Source organism: Saccostrea echinata, unplaced genomic scaffold, assembly GCF_033153115.1.
Source record: "Saccostrea echinata isolate AGI-Se365-2 ecotype Australia unplaced genomic scaffold, CSIRO_AGI_Sech_v1 ptg000054l, whole genome shotgun sequence".
NCBI classification, from domain to species: Eukaryota; Metazoa; Mollusca; class Bivalvia; order Ostreida; family Ostreidae; genus Saccostrea; species Saccostrea echinata.
This window is the reverse complement of record NW_026889803.1, coordinates 11,761,469-11,776,961: the sequence shown is the minus strand read 5'-3', so window position 1 is coordinate 11,776,961 and position 15,493 is coordinate 11,761,469. Positions and strand designations below refer to the sequence as shown.

The following is a 15,493-nucleotide window of genomic DNA, read 5'->3' as shown; positions in this document are numbered from 1 at the left end:
TTGTACTCATCCGATGATGCATCAACAGATGCAAACTACAGAACATTTGTTTGATGTGATACTCTGTCTTAGTTATAGACAACATTCATCTTGGTGAGCTTCATAATCATTGATTACCTATGTTTTGTAATTTTAAAATACATGTATATATAGACACCAGTATATGAATTTACCACCTGAACTGAATACTGTCAAACCTTATTTTGAACTTAGTGAACTGTGGAAAGACCTTGAGATAGCCAAGGGCAGAGATATGAATGGTGAAAAACAAAGAGAAAAAGTGGTTGGGACTTCCAATCTAAGGAATTTGAGATACTGAAGTTCAACTGTATATGAAATTCTTGAAAAGTGAAGAATTGCAGGAACTGAAAATATTGTGGTAAAAATTCTGTTGGACACACAAATAGCAGATTACCGGTATTATATATTACCGGTAAACAATGGATGATGCAATTAGCCTGATTTTAACCCGAATGTTATGCTTGGTTTGATCTTGGGTAAGGTTGTTTGTCATTGCCATTTTTTATATCACACAGGAGCTTCCATATTTTTCTGTAACATATATTAAATTTTTTTTATTAAAATGCTTGAGTTTGTTCAGTGAAGTGAAAATCATATATTCTACTCTCAGAATAATTTTCAACTCTTTCACATTGAAGCCACCAAAATTAAAATGAACTAATAAAAACACCTCATGTCAACATCAATTTATTATAGATCATACAATAACTAAAGGGTCTTGATCAAATGTTGAAACCTGAAATTCAATTTTAGTTTGGAAAAGTTCAGTTAGTGTTCTCTGTAATACTTTGAGAAACCCCCTCTCTGTGTTGCTATGATCACACAATATGACAGATGTTCCAGAATGAACTGCATGAAGAACATCATGATGACCCATTTCTCCAGTGACATACAGTGACACATCTAGATTCTTTAAAACACTACTGCCTGATCCAGCACATACAGCTACAGAAGAGATGTTTTCACATCCCACCCCTAAAAAAAAGTATGGATGAAATGAACAAGAGTTGACATCATCTATATAGGTGAAAAGTAAAAATGAAAATAAGAAATCCTTTTTCAGGCTATCAAAAATATCTTGTGCACATAAATTTAAAATCAAGCATAATTTTTAATATGGTATACCTCCAATAGTACAAAAGGTGCAGGACAGACAGGCCCCAGTTTTTATGCAATATTATCAATTACGGACTTAACTGGATAACTTATGAGGATTTTTTAAAAGGTGAATTTAATTTAAAACTGTAAAGTGTGAAATACGCCATCTGAAAAAACCCTGCTAAATTGAATTTTAAGTGACAGCAAGATTTACTTCAAGAAATTTTGTTACAAACAGTATAAACTGTAGATCAAACCTCAGAGATTTTTTTTTTAAATGGAGAATTTATTTTGGTACCTGTAGCTAGTCTGACATGTGCTAGTCCAAGATGTCTTTTCACTCTCTCTACTGCCTCAGAGACAGAAATTGGAGAAGTTAATTTCCCTATTCTGCCCATTCCATAACCTGGTTTAGGTGCCTACACCAAAATATAGATTGTTTATTTGCTGCAATGTGATTAATTCTCTAATTATTATTTTTGGCATGTTCTTGTGCAAAAAAATGCAAGAGAGAACTTACTATTTATTTTTCTATCTTTATTAAAATGTACTTACTTTCTGCAATTCCAATAACTCAGTACTTTGGATTTTATCACTGAAATCTTGTGTATTTTGTAGTATTGCTGGTATGGTACCATTGGAGCAGAGAATATTGATCTGTGATAAGTCCTGGTTTCTATAAGTAATTTGTAATTATTCAGTGAATTTATTCATAACTTGTCATGAATAAAATATTAGATATTTTGTGTCATTCAAACTTAATTCACCTTTTGAAAAATTTTTGCACTTCAGCTGATGTAAATACAGTCAAGCTTTGTTAATCCGGACACTTGAGTTCCGGAGCGTCACAATTAATGAAACATATTTGGTATATATTAATATAAATTGTTCTCAACAAACTTCTTCCGGAGAATGAAGCATCCAGATTATTGGCATCTGGATTATCATGGCTCCACTGTATTTAATAAAGAGCTAGTTTCAAAGTGAAACTATAAAATGGCCCTGCCCATATACCAATAACTGACCAAGACCCAGTGTCCTATTTCAAACATTTCAAACATCAATATAAAGTAGAGACTTTGTGCTTTGATTTACTATAAAAAAAAAGTTTTCTCTGAGAGTCCAGGTATTAAAAAACAGGCTTTATAAAATATAAAAATTCTTGAATTTTGCAGTTAACGGGTGTATTTAAGTACCTTCAGCAAAGAAATAAAATATGACCCAACCCCTCGATCCAAAAAATAAAAAATGTTTTATAATCCCCAAAAGCAGTTCTTAGAATTCATGATATGAAAGCACATTTTGAATCAGAGGTTGGGCTTTATGCAAAATCTTGAAAAACAATGTAAACTTTTATCCATTTCTGAAGAAATTTTCAGAATTTGAGGATAATGATGCATTTCATGACCGCAATAATATATAGACTAAAGAGAAAATTACATCATTTTTAATAGATATGCAGTCACCAAGGGTCCAAGGTTTGATAATAAATTCAATAATTATGTAGGATAAAAACTACATACAATTCCTGCATGGTGACCAGGGTATTTTGAATGCCATTGACAGCTTTAAATAAAGCATCCTGGGTGGATCTGGGAACCGTTATCTGCATCCTTTTGTTGTGTGGTCCTGTTGATGCCACTGATGGGGTCACTGGACTTGTGCTCTTTGTATCTTTCATCAAGAAGCATTCCCATAAGAAACAAGGATTGAGATTCTATTTTGTAAATCTATCAATATATTTCAAACTGTAACATTTCATTTATTTTTTTTGGTTGTCTCCCTTTGTGATTAACCAAAACAAATTACCCTGACTAAAAAGAATTTTGCAGTGTAATTCTCATACTAATTGTTTTATCTATATTTGAGCATGAAACTAAATAATATAATTTCTATTTCAAATTTTTCCATGAGGCTGAAAAATAAATTTTTCTACCTGCTGAAGCAAAGCTCACAATTAATGGTCAGTGATGAATGGGAAACAAGCAAAAATTTTAATTCATGCCCAAATTACATACATGAACCTACCAAATGCTTCCATCAACCAGTCATTAACACCACCAGCTAGTGCATCATAACTTGTATGCGGAGAATATATGGCTATCCGATTCTCTATACAACCTGTAATGATCCTATCTTTCCATTTTCTTTGCTCTAGTTTCTTCATAGGAACAAAGATGGGTGGATGATAGGAAATAATCAGGTTAGCTTTCCAGGCCTTTGCCTCCTGATACACTGCCTCTGTCAGGTCATTTGTTAACATCACCTTTTTTACCTAGAGGGAAAGCCTTGGAAAGTTATTTCTTGAAAATTGTGAAATATTTTAGCATGATTTTCCTTGAAACTATAGTGCATTAATTCACAGAATACATTCACATCTAACAGATAATTTTGAAATGGAATCTTTTTGTCCATAATAAGAAATCTTAGTCTTGATATACTGATATCAGAGATAATTAGAAACATTAAAACCACGCTGACTGTACTCACCTCATGTGGAGGTGTAGGTTCTACAAGCAGACCAACATTGTCCCAGGACTCGGCTAAACTAGGGTCTGCAAACTGTTGTAGTTTTCTAACAACTGATTTTAAATCCATCTCAGAACAAGCCGTGGCACAAAATGTGTTCTGATGGAGGAAAGAAAATAAACTACCTACAAATATATCAATTCTTAAAATATTTAATATACATGTATATTGTAATTGGAGAAGGAGAAAAATGTTACACTCCAGACCAGAATTTGGAATTTGACAAGGATAATCTCATCTTTTACAGTCATGCATGATTTAGAAAACACATGAGGTAAAAAGATTTAAGGACTTTTTGGCTATTTTTCAACCAGAATAGAAGATGTGTTTTTCAAAAAGAAATATTGAAAAAAAGAAATGTGCATAATTTACAAATTGATAATATTAACAATAGGGAAGTGACATAATAATTTCTCTTTTAAATTAAGAATTACGTGACTTCAGTCTTCTCTACCCATAAGTTTAGCCTGATTTAAAGACATGAAATGCATGTTCTCGTAGATTTTTTTTTATTTTTAATATTCTAATTTATTGAGATCTAGAAATCTTAAGTAATCTTAAGTAGATGCCGTGCTAGGTGTTGTTACGTGCTGTATTACTCTTCTAATTTAAAAGTTCATTAAGACATCTAATCATGTCTAATCTCATTAGGTATATGTTTTACTATGCTTTATCACTATCAAATCAATAAAAAATGAAGATGAAATGTAAGTTAAACAAGATGTGTTTGTGAAACACTGATGCCCCCATATGGCAGCTTATGGCGAAGGTTAAAGTTTCTTCAAATGCAAGTCAAAATCTAGGCCAAAAGATAAAAAATGTTGATACGCAAAGAAAGGTCTTGTCACAAGGATTACATATGTGAAGTATGAAAGCCCTAGCACCAACCATTCAAAAGTTATGGCCAAGGTTAAAGTTTTTCAAAAGTAGGTCAAACTCCAAGGTCAAGGTCAAAGGGTCAAAGTGGTTGGTATCCAAAGGAAGGTCTTGTCACAAGGATTACATATGTGAAGTGTGAAAGTCCTAGCATCAACCATTCAAAAGTTATGGCCAAGGTTAAAGTTTTTCAAAAGTAGGTCAAACTCCTAGGTCAAGGTCAAAAGGTCAAAGTGGTGGTTGGTATCCAAAGGAAGGTCTTGTCGCAAGGATTACATATGTGAAGTATGAAAGCCCTAGCTCCAACCATTCAAAAGTTATGGCCAAGGTTAAAGTTTTCCAAAAGTAGGTCAAACTCCTAGGTCAAGGTCAAAGGGTCAAAGTGGTTGATATCCAAAGGAAGGTATTGTCACAAGGAATACACATGTGAAGTTTGAAACCCTAAGCACCAACTGTTCAAAAGTTATGGCCAAGGTTAAAGTTTTTCAAAAGTAGGTCAAACTCCAAGGTCAAGGTCAAAAGGTCAAAGTTGTTGGTATCCAAAGAAAGGCCTTGTAACATACAATACACATGTGAAGTTTGAAACCCCAAGCACTAACTGTTCAGAAGTTATGGCCAAGGTTAAAGTCTCATAAAATTTTGCAAAAGTGGGTCAAACTCCAAGGTCAAGGTCAAAAGGTCAAATATGATGGTACCCAAAGAAAGGTCTTGTCACAAGGAATACACATGTGAAATATGAAAGTCATAGCTCCAACCAATCAAAAGTTATGGGCAAGGTTAAAGTTGACAACAGACAGACAGACAAACAGACAAATGGACAGACAAACAGACAAACGGACAAACAGACAAACAGATAAACAGACAAACAGACAGACAGGACAAAAACAATATACCCCCGGGATCTTTCGATCCAGGGGCATAAAAAAATAGACTGATTGAAATAGAAAATGGACAAAGTAAAAAGAGCCCTATAGTATAAAATACCTTAATCTTTTGACTTTGATCTTTGAGCAAGTGACCTCAAAAGTCCAGTACACTCTGGTGTCTTTTTTAAAATGTAAAATACTCAGTATTTTGTATCATGTGTATGTAACAAATTTGTGCTCATGGAAAAAATAAACAATTTTGACCTCAATCTTTGCCAGATGATTTTAAATTTTTTTTTTTAGTTCTAATCTGTGTTCAACTATGTAGAGCAAGTGGTTTTTTTTGTTTTTTGTTTTTTATTTTTTTGTTTGTTTTTTTTAATACTTGAGTAACTTTATATGTAAAAGCCATATTAAGAGTTGTGACTCTTTGGCATTGACCTCTATCCATGTGACAAAACCAGCAAATGCTTTTCACCATTCTTAATCTTCATTAAAAGTACAAGTAAAAATATTAATATTGTAGGTTAAAATATATACATGTTATTACATAAATAACTTTTACAAAGTGACTCCAAATTTATGAGTGCCTTTACCTTCATACATCTTTAACCATCCAACACCTAAGTAATAAAGGTAAAGTCTATTGATTTGTTCAAATAATTACATCACAATGGTCAAAGCAATAATCTTGACCATTTACTTTCACTTAATTCTGTTTGAGAATCCCCTAAATTTACAGGTGTCTTTTTTTAACAGTTCTCCATCTTCTTAGTAGTTATTACCACAGTAAGTCAATCGATTTAAAAAACATGAGTTATGCATAACTGTGAAATAACTTGACCCTGACCTTTGGCCAAAAGACCACAAAAACTGAAAAAAATCTTATTATAGTAATTCCAAGACATAAACAAGATGTGTTTGTGAAACACTGATGCCTCTGTATGGCAACTTACAGCAAAGGTTTAACTTTCTCAAATGCAAATCAAATATGTTGGTACGCAAAGTAAGGTCTTGTCTCGAGGAATATACCTGTAAAATATGAAAGCCCTAGCAGCAACCATTGAATAGATATGGAAAAGATGAACCATTTTTTCAAAAGTATGTCAAACATCAAGGTCAAATGGTCAAAATTAATGGTGCCCAAGAAAAGGCCTTCTCCCAAGAAATACACAGGTGAAATATGAAAGTCAAAGCACCAATCGTTTAAAATTTATGACAAAGGTTAAAGTTTTCCAAAAGTAGGTCAAATTCCATGGTCAAGGTCAAAGGGTCAAAGCTGTTGGTATCCAAAGGAAGGACTTGTCACAAGGATTACAGATGTGAAATATGAAAGCCCTAGCATCAACCGTTCAAAAGTTATGGCCAAGGTAAAAGTTTTTCAAAAGTAGGTCAAACTCCAAGGTCAAAGTCAAAGGGTCAAAGTTGTTGGTATCTAAAGGAAGGTCTTGTCACAAGGATAACATATGTGAAGTATGAAAGCCCTAGCACCAACTGTTCAATAGTTATGGCCAAGGTTAAAATATTTCAAAAATAGATAAAACTCCAAGGTCAAAGTCAAAGGGTCAAAGTTGTTGGTATCTAAAGGAAGGTCTTGTCACAAGGATTACATATGTGAAGTATGAAAGCCTTAGCACCAACCGTTCAAAAGTTATGGCCAATGTTAAAGTTTTCCAAAAGTAGGTCAAACTCCAAGGTCAAGGTCAAAGGGTCAAAGTTGTTGGTATCCAAAGAAAGGTCTTGTCACAAGGATTACACATGTGAAGTATGAAAGCTCTAGCACCAATTGTTCAAAAGTTATGGCCAAGGTTAAAGTTGGGTAAAATTTTGCAAAACTGGGTCAAACTCCAAGGTCAAGGTCAAAAGGTCAAATATGGTGGTATCCAAAGAAAGGTCTTGTCACAAGGAATACACATGTGAAATATGAAAGCCATAGCTCCAACCAATCAAAAGTTATGGGCAATGTTAATTTTTTTGCGGACAAACAGACAGACGGACGGACAGGGCAAAAACTATATACCCCCGAATCTTCAATACGGGGGTATAAAAAGCATTTTTCTAAGTATTGAATTGCAAGCAAATCTCAAATATTTCTTGGAGCAGACAACAAATGATAGTCATATAGCATACTTGACTCTGACCATCCGGCGCCCGGGTAAACCGGCAATGACCGGCGACACACTTGATTCTGAGCAGGTATTGCGCACGCATTAAGCCGGGTGAGCTGATTGAGCCGGAAAAATTTGATAGGCTCGGGCGGCTTCAACATGGCGTCCTTGGGGATAGTAGTGTTGAAAGTTGTTTGTTTTATGACGTGATTAAGGTACACTTGTGAAATGAACATATTTGCAAAAAGTGTAGTCCTTTTCTATGCTAGATAATGTTTTACGATAGAAATACAATATTTCTATTACTTTACATGAGCCTGTTTGCTTGATTCTAAGAGCGTACCGGGGTTTACCCGGCTTGGTTCGGCTCGGCCGAATTCTATCACAATCAAGTTTGCTAATTAAAATGTCTGATAGTTGAGGTTGATTGACAAAGAATTTCTTAGTGTGTTCTGAAAGAAGCCCTCGCCCAGTCTGTACATAACACAGGAGTCGGCAATTTTGTAAATAAATTGAAAATAAATGATAAACAGGCATAAATCCTACCAGTGACAAAATTGCCGACTCCTGTGCTAATATAGTAATGAAAACAGTTATTAATGAGTTATTAGCAGCTTACATATATTTTTTATTGGGTAGACTTTACTTTACCGGTCCCCAGATCCGCAAGATATGCGCGCTCTTTGCACTATGACGTAAGATTTACCTCACGTTACCGATAAGGGTAAGTCTTGCACCCACTTGAAAGATTTGGGAACTAGTCCTTGCACAAGTTTTCGACTGATTAGGGTTAGTCTAGCATCCATCCAAGAGATTAGGGCTAGTCCTCACACATGGGTTAGTCTAGCATCCACTCGGGAGAATTGGGTTAGTCCTTGCATACATGTACCATTCGAGAGATTAGGGATAGTGTCTTAATTGTTCTTTTAGATAAATCAAGAATTCAGTTGCTTCTGTATTTTTCGCAAGATCTTAATTTAGCTTCAACGACATCTCATTTGTTTGTTTACACGAAAAAATGTTTAAATACGAAAGAAACGGCACTAAGCATGAGCCGCACGCGCTTCCTTGACATTTATTTTTTGTCTCCTTTTCACTGAATAAACAATATTTATTGAAAATTTATTGCTTTTTTCCAAAGAACGAGGTTAAAAACTTCGTTTAAAAAAAGAAGTTTTAAACTAAACTTTTAGCCATGGAATTCGATTTTGGGCTCAAAAACATGAAAAAGGCTTAAAACCTCACGCGATCTCATATGTATTAAAGTCGCCTACGGCGACACTATATTTTAGCGCGTTTTCTGGGGACGGTAAAGTAAAGCCGTTCCTTTTTATTTTAAAAAAGTAACTGCATAGATTTAATAATGTGGTTACATACCTCGGATTCCAAAGCTAAATGAAAATCTTCGTTGCAGAATAATTTTAGTCGAAAGAATTGTTTTAATCATGGATACGATGCACATGTATGCAATTTTGGTAAAAGTGAAAGTAGCGTATATGTGTCCTCTGATCTCGATTAAAATTACTAAAGATGCGATTTAGAGGAAAAAAAAACAGAACAAAAAACAAAACTACATCTTATGTCATAAGATTATATTTTACCCATACTTTCAAAGGACAGTTATTCATAAAAATCGAATTTTTTTTCAAAATACATGGATTGAGAACATCGGGATCAGGATTCCAATAATCTGACGTTTCGTAACCCAGCGACTCAGTCGATGTGAGTGAATGTCATTTTAAGATTTTTACGTTAGTTTTTGTAATGGTACAGTATACAGGCAGAATTGTAACAAATAAAGCCCGTCAGTTTTCACTTTCCGTAATCAGAAGTTATGCCACAACCACAGAAAGATTTGTTCCTAAATACAAAAGTGTCACACGTAATGACGTACAAATCCTTTCCGAGTTCATTGACAGAGGACGGAATATTTTAGTTTTGACAGGTGCTGGTATTTCAACAGAAAGTGGAATTCCGGATTACAGATCTCAAGGAGTTGGCCTGTATGCCACAAGCAAAAGCAGGCCTGTTATTTATCAGGATTTTGTGAAAAGTGAAAAAATCCGACAGAGATACTGGGCTAGAAATTTCATAGGCTGGCCTGTGTTTTCATCAGTTCAACCAAATATTTCACACAAATTTCTTAAGAAATTAGAGGACTTGGGCAAAGTTTGCTGGCTGGTGACTCAGAATGTGGATGCATTGCATTATAAGGCAGGGAGCACCAAACTGACTGAGCTTCATGGCAGCACTCACAGAGTTGCATGCATGAGGTGTGATTATAAAGTAACAAGAAGTGAGTTACAAGTAATGATAGAGACACTTAATCCAACTTGGAGAGCTTTTTCAAATGAATTAGCACCAGATGGTGACATACAGTTATCCCAGGAGGAAATAGAAGGATTCCAGGTTAACTATTTTTCAAATTAACTCATCAAATGTCATTTATATTACCTTAGGAATACCTAGGTAATTCAGCTCACCTTTGTTGATTATGATACATGTACTCCTCTCTAACCTAAGATGTAATTGGCCGATTTGGCCAAGGTACGTGTGCTGTCAGTAACCAAGGTAGTGTACCATTAAGTTTAAACAATATTGGGAGGACACGTACAATGTACTTCTAACAGAACTATAATTAGTGTGAATTTATATGGAGGCAGAATTGTATACTTAACAATACAAAATATTTTAATATAAGACAATGTATTGGCACTTTAACAGAATCCCCTTATCTTTTCCAGACTCCACTTTGTCCCAAATGCTCAGGACCCTTGAAACCAGAGATCATCTTTTTTGGAGATAATGTTCCAAAAAGTACTGTAAACTTTGTTTTTGAAAAAGTGCAGGAATGTGATCAAGTTCTTGTTGTTGGTTCATCATTAGAGGTAAGGGAATGAACCAATCTGAGTAAAGCAAACTCAGTCCCACCTATCCTCTGTGTTCTTTATGATTTAGTGGATTTTTGGGGATGGGGTTGAATCTAAACAGACTGAGAAATATAAGCTAATTAAGACATATGAAAACTTGAAGGACAAGTTGAATTTTGGCATTAAATAATTTATATTCAATATATAAAAATATATGAAAAGTCAATACCTTGGACTACTGATCAGACAGTGTTCCATATTTTAGCTCTACTGGTTGAACAGCAAGAATTATTGTGATGTTTTAAAAGGGTCTGTTGTCTGTCGGTCTGTAGTTAGTTTTTCAAAATGCTACTCCTCCTACAATCCAATTTTAAAAGAAAACTCCTTAGTATACAAGTAGATAACTCCAAGGTACATAATTCTTTTTATTGGTTTTTGATTTCAGTGAATGGTGTTGCCATTGTTACAAATGGAGATTTTAAAAAATAAAAATTCAAAACAAAACTCTTTAAGTTTTGGTGCCATTTCAATAAAGCTTGGTACACAATTAGACATTATGTTAATGCTGTTTGTTTGTTTTTTTCCTCAGGTTTTTAGATAAACTCTGTATGTTAACTAAAAATAGAAAATTCTATGAAATTCTTTCAAAATATTATGTCTTCCTAAATGTGGTCCCATTCCTATAAACTTGGTACACAGGTATTCTTCTCCATGATATGTCTGTTCTGATAGCATGGTTACAAAAAATAGAAATTTTTAGAAGTCCTTTCAAAATGCTACTCCTCCTACAGTTTTGGTCTGATTTTGTTGACACACCTATAGAGTTCTGCAGTAGATCCATAATTCTTTGTATCAGTTTAAGATTTTCAATTGGTGAATGGTGTTGCCAAGTTTACTAAAATAGATATTACTCTTCATGCAGGTTTGTTTTGATTTTAATAAAATTTGATAATTTTAAATTTAGAAAAATATCAGGATGCATAATTCTGTGAAACAAAAAAAAGTATTTCCAGTCCAGTTTCACTCAGACCAGTAGAGCTACAGTCCTATTAGAGATACCTGGTTCTGCATGCACACAATTATCTAAATCTAAATTGAGGTTCTAATTCATACTTTCATACTCTGTAAATCTTAATCAAAAAGAATAAACAGAAGCATTACGGAAAGTTCCGTTTTAATATGTTTTTTTTTATTTCTTTCTATAGGTATACTCTGGTTACAGATTTGTACTGCGGGCCTCAGAAATGAGAAAACCCATTTCACTTTTAAACATTGGACCTAACCGAGCAGATAAACTTGCTGATCTGAAAATAGATGCCAAGTGTAGTGATGTTTTAAAACAAGTAACTTTACCATGGTAAAATACTACCGGTAATATGTATTGAATTTTTGACCAGAATCACATTTTGTCAGGTTGAGATTTTATTTCACTCTTTGTGAGAGAAATTGATTTTAGATAAAAGATATGGAAGAAATCCTTAATTGTTCTCATTTATTCATGAACTTCATACCTGTATATATCTAGAATTTCCATTGAGCTCAACATTTTTAACTCAGAAAAATCTGCAAATGGACACCCATCCTACCTTATCCCTGAAAAATGCAGTTTGATCCTTTAAATTTATAGGGGCCAGTATTCTTGCATAAATTTTACAGCTAGGTTGGTGGTGATATAGTTTTGTGGATGAAAATCCTATTTGAATCACGTGCATTTAAATCCTATAGATCTGTATTTGTTAGGGATGTATATTCATTTGGAAGAGGTACAAAAATTAAACCCCAACAAAATACAAATATTCCACAGCATCTTAAATCCATGTTAGAGTATTTTTATTTTTTATCGTACATGGTTGTAGTAATTGACTTTTGTTTGTATGGATTAAAATGCAGAATGACACTTACTACTTAGAAATTGTAACTTTGTAATGCAAGGCATTACTTGAACATGTTGCAAAAATTATTGAACTGTACAGTTTTTCCTCAAGAAAAAGTATTTTGTTTGAATACTGAATGGACCAGCATGTGTACAATTATTTACTAAGATGAACAAAATAATTTTTTTCTATGCCAAGATTCTAGCAATTGTTGAGGAAATTCCATTCTTATATATTGAAATATATTCTTTTAATATAATCTACACATTATCTGAATATATTGGTTTAGAAAACGATCTGGATCCATGTCACATTTAGTTGACCATTTTCTTAAAAAAAATCACTATCATATTGTTGCAAATGTGTCCTGTTGCATAATAATTACAGTACTGCTCTTCTCCACATGTATTTACATGTAACATGTGTACTCTGGTGAAAATAGCTGCAGATCTTAGCCCCGTACTGGTCTAAATTTGCTAAAATATATTAATTTGCTCTACAAAAGAGCATCCCACAGTTATCCTGAAAGGGTTAACTGGCACATGTATCCCCAAAGCAAAGAAAACAAAATAATTTTTTTTAAATAAAATAGAATTTATTGCTCTTATAGATCAGTATTTTTTTTTTTATTCTCCTTTAAAGTGTGCGGATTTCCATGTTCATCATTGAGAGAGAAACAGAATACATTGATTTCAGTATGCATTCCTATTCAAAATAGTGTTCAAAGCCTCTTCCACATATCTACTTTTCTCTCGCCAATTATCTGAATTAATGGATGCAGGTGCTCTGAGCTCTTCGTTGTTCTTAAAGCATGGGGTTGAAGCTGGCAACCATTTACATGGGCCTTTTCTAGTGAAGCCTTGCTGGGTCACCACGAACACAGCACTCAGGAAGGCACAAAACACCAAGGCTGAAATGTGCAGACTCAATGTATAGAATACTGTAATAAAATCAGCAAGTCGATAAATAAACATACAGTAGAATTATACATTTCCAATCTGATCACTAGTATCCTCAAGAAGAGAATCAATTTTTTGTTATTTATTTGTTGTTTTTGTTGTTGTTTGTGTGTTTGTGTTTTGTTCTCAGTAATACACTGTAATAAATAATGATGAACTAAAGGTTTTAGTAAGCTTTTCTGATCTGACACCTGTCATTTATGTAACTATTCATAGTCTGTCAGCCAGCTGTCTGTTAACTTTTTACTTTTTTTTGACTTCTCTAGTACCACAAAGCCAATTTCAACCAGAGTTGGCACAAAGCATTCAGAGGTAATCATTCTTGTGAAATGGGGACTCAGATTTGTTCAAATGAAAGACCAAATGGTCTTCCAAGGAGATATAACTAAAAAAAAGTTAGAAATGGAGGAGGTCTTTCAAAAATCTCAAAAAGCATTGGGCCAGAAGAAAATGCAACTTATTTGAAAGCTTTCTGACATAGAGTAAATTCAAGTTTGATGAAATCATATGGCTTCCTGTGGTAGAGTAGGCCACTATAGAGGATGTAATTTTGCATTGGAATATATAGTGAAATCTTCTCAATAACAGCAAGGTTATGGTGTGTTATATTAATACCAGTATGCAAGCATCCTAAGATAGTGCAGAATCAAGTTTGTTCAAATTGTGGCTCCTAGGATAGGGTGGGACCACAAAAGGTGATCAAAGCTTAAACATAGGATATATAGGAAAACTCATTTCATGAACAGAAGGGACACAATGCACTGAATTACCTTACTATGCAAGCATATCCTGGTTGTGCAGATTCAAATTTATTTAAATCATGGCGCCCTTAGGGATATGTACGCCCTTGGGAATTAATTTTTTGTCAAGAAAATTATTCCTTCAAAATATACATATATTTATAATGTAAATAATTTACTAGTATATCACATAAACAATCTAGAGTGAAAGCCCTCAAAACATTTTAAACAAGAGGCCCATGGACCACATTGCTTATCTGAGCATATTGGCTAGAAAAAAGCAGAAATTAATTTAGTATTGAAAAGGTTATATATATAAGTGATCACATTCACCCCCATCCCCCCGGGAAAAGGGAGGAGGGGCTTCATCTATTCACAATTGATACACCAACTGAGGATGCTTTCATATTTCTTTGACTAATCATGGCTTTAGAAGATTTTTTTTCGATATATTTGATCTTCTATTGTGACCCCGCCCTACCCCAAGTGGACATGATTTGAATAAATTTTAATATATACCTTGCCTGAGGAGGCTACTGAATTAATATTGCTTATCATGGATCTGTTATTCTTTTGGAAGAAGATTTTAACAATTTTTATCCTATGTATTCACATGTATAACATTGATCACCAATTATGGCCCCTCCCTACCCTTGGGGGTCATGATTTGAACAATCTTGAATGTAAACTAACTGAGGATGCTTCCATATAAATATGTCTTATCATTCCTTTACTGTTCTTGAGAAGAAGAATAATTTTAAAGATTTTTTTCACATGTAATCCTACGTAAAAATTTGATAGCCAATTGTGGCCCCACCTAACCCCCAGGGGTCATGATTTGAACAAACTTAAAGCTACACTACCTAAGGATGCTTCCATATAAAAATCACCAATCTTGGCTTTGCTGTTCTTGAGAAGATTTTTGAAGATTTTTCCTACATATTCCTATGTAAAACTTTGATCGTCCATTATGGCCCCACCCTACCCCCAGGGGTCACGGTTTGAATAAATTTGAATCTACATTATGTCAGGAAGCTTTTAGGTAATTTTCAACTATTCTGGCAAAATGGTTCTTGAGAAGAAGATTGTTTAAATACCCCCACCCAATTTTCACTAGCTATCTCCCCTTGGAAGAGGATGTGGCCCTTCATTTGAACAAGTTTGAATCCCCTTTACCCAAGGATACTCTGTACCAAGTTTGGTAAAAAATAGTGCAGTAGTTCTTGAGAAGAAGATGAAAATGTGAAAAATTTACGACGACAACGACAGGACAAATTTTGATAGAAAAGCTCACTTGAGCCTTCGGTTCGGGTGAGCTAAAAAGATGTATCTATCACACTTTCCGGTGATATTTGGTCTGCACACCCCCTCCCCATTTTCCCCTTCATTTTCTAACAGACGTAAAGATAATCAGGCAGAATGATTTTGTCAATCCGTCTGTATATTGTACATATGAATTGTTTGAATAAGCTTTTCCGTTATACGAATTGTAATTAAATTCACAAAAGTAGTGCATAATTTAGCAGTTCAATTTGTTTTCCCTCCTTGCCTC

The 15,493-nt window shown here is 34.1% G+C and overlaps 2 protein-coding genes across 2 annotated transcripts; one reads left to right on the top strand and one right to left on the bottom strand.

Annotated features, from left to right (window-relative positions):
• Positions 1-692: 692 nt before the first annotated feature.
• On the bottom strand, positions 693-8,954 carry LOC133205160 (NIF3-like protein 1). Its single transcript, XM_061340904.1, has 7 exons — positions 8,876-8,954; positions 3,610-3,773; positions 3,148-3,394; positions 2,643-2,793; positions 1,675-1,795; positions 1,418-1,538; positions 693-996 (listed from the first exon to the last, which is right to left on the bottom strand). Exons 1-7 carry the CDS (start codon positions 8,943-8,945, stop codon positions 719-721), a joined length of 1,152 nt encoding a protein of 383 aa, XP_061196888.1. The 5' UTR covers positions 8,946-8,954; the 3' UTR covers positions 693-718.
• A 269-nt stretch (positions 8,955-9,223) lies between these two features.
• On the top strand, positions 9,224-12,851 carry LOC133172695 (NAD-dependent protein lipoamidase sirtuin-4, mitochondrial-like). The gene is made up of 3 exons (XM_061307646.1): positions 9,224-9,907; positions 10,243-10,386; positions 11,574-12,851. Exons 1-3 carry the CDS (start codon positions 9,263-9,265, stop codon positions 11,727-11,729), a joined length of 945 nt encoding a protein of 314 aa, XP_061163630.1. The 5' UTR covers positions 9,224-9,262; the 3' UTR covers positions 11,730-12,851.
• Positions 12,852-15,493: the final 2,642 nt, after the last annotated feature.

Bases quoted from the DNA above. Each gene is read 5' to 3' on its own strand.
- LOC133205160 (XM_061340904.1), bottom strand. From the start codon at position 8,945: ATGATTAAAACAATTCTTTCGACTAAAATTATTCTGCAACGAAGATTT. The intron at 2,794-3,147 runs GTAGGTTCATGT...TCTTGATGAAAG, and splicing joins CTGGTTGATGGAAGCATTTG to ATACAAAGAGCACAAGTCCA. The intron at 1,796-2,642 runs GTATGTAGTTTT...AATTACTTATAG, and splicing joins CTGGTCACCATGCAGGAATT to AAACCAGGACTTATCACAGA.
- LOC133172695 (XM_061307646.1), top strand. From the start codon at position 9,263: ATGGTACAGTATACAGGCAGAATTGTAACAAATAAAGCCCGTCAGTTT. The intron at 9,908-10,242 runs GTTAACTATTTT...TATCTTTTCCAG, and splicing joins AGGAAATAGAAGGATTCCAG to ACTCCACTTTGTCCCAAATG. The intron at 10,387-11,573 runs GTAAGGGAATGA...TTCTTTCTATAG, and splicing joins TTGTTGGTTCATCATTAGAG to GTATACTCTGGTTACAGATT.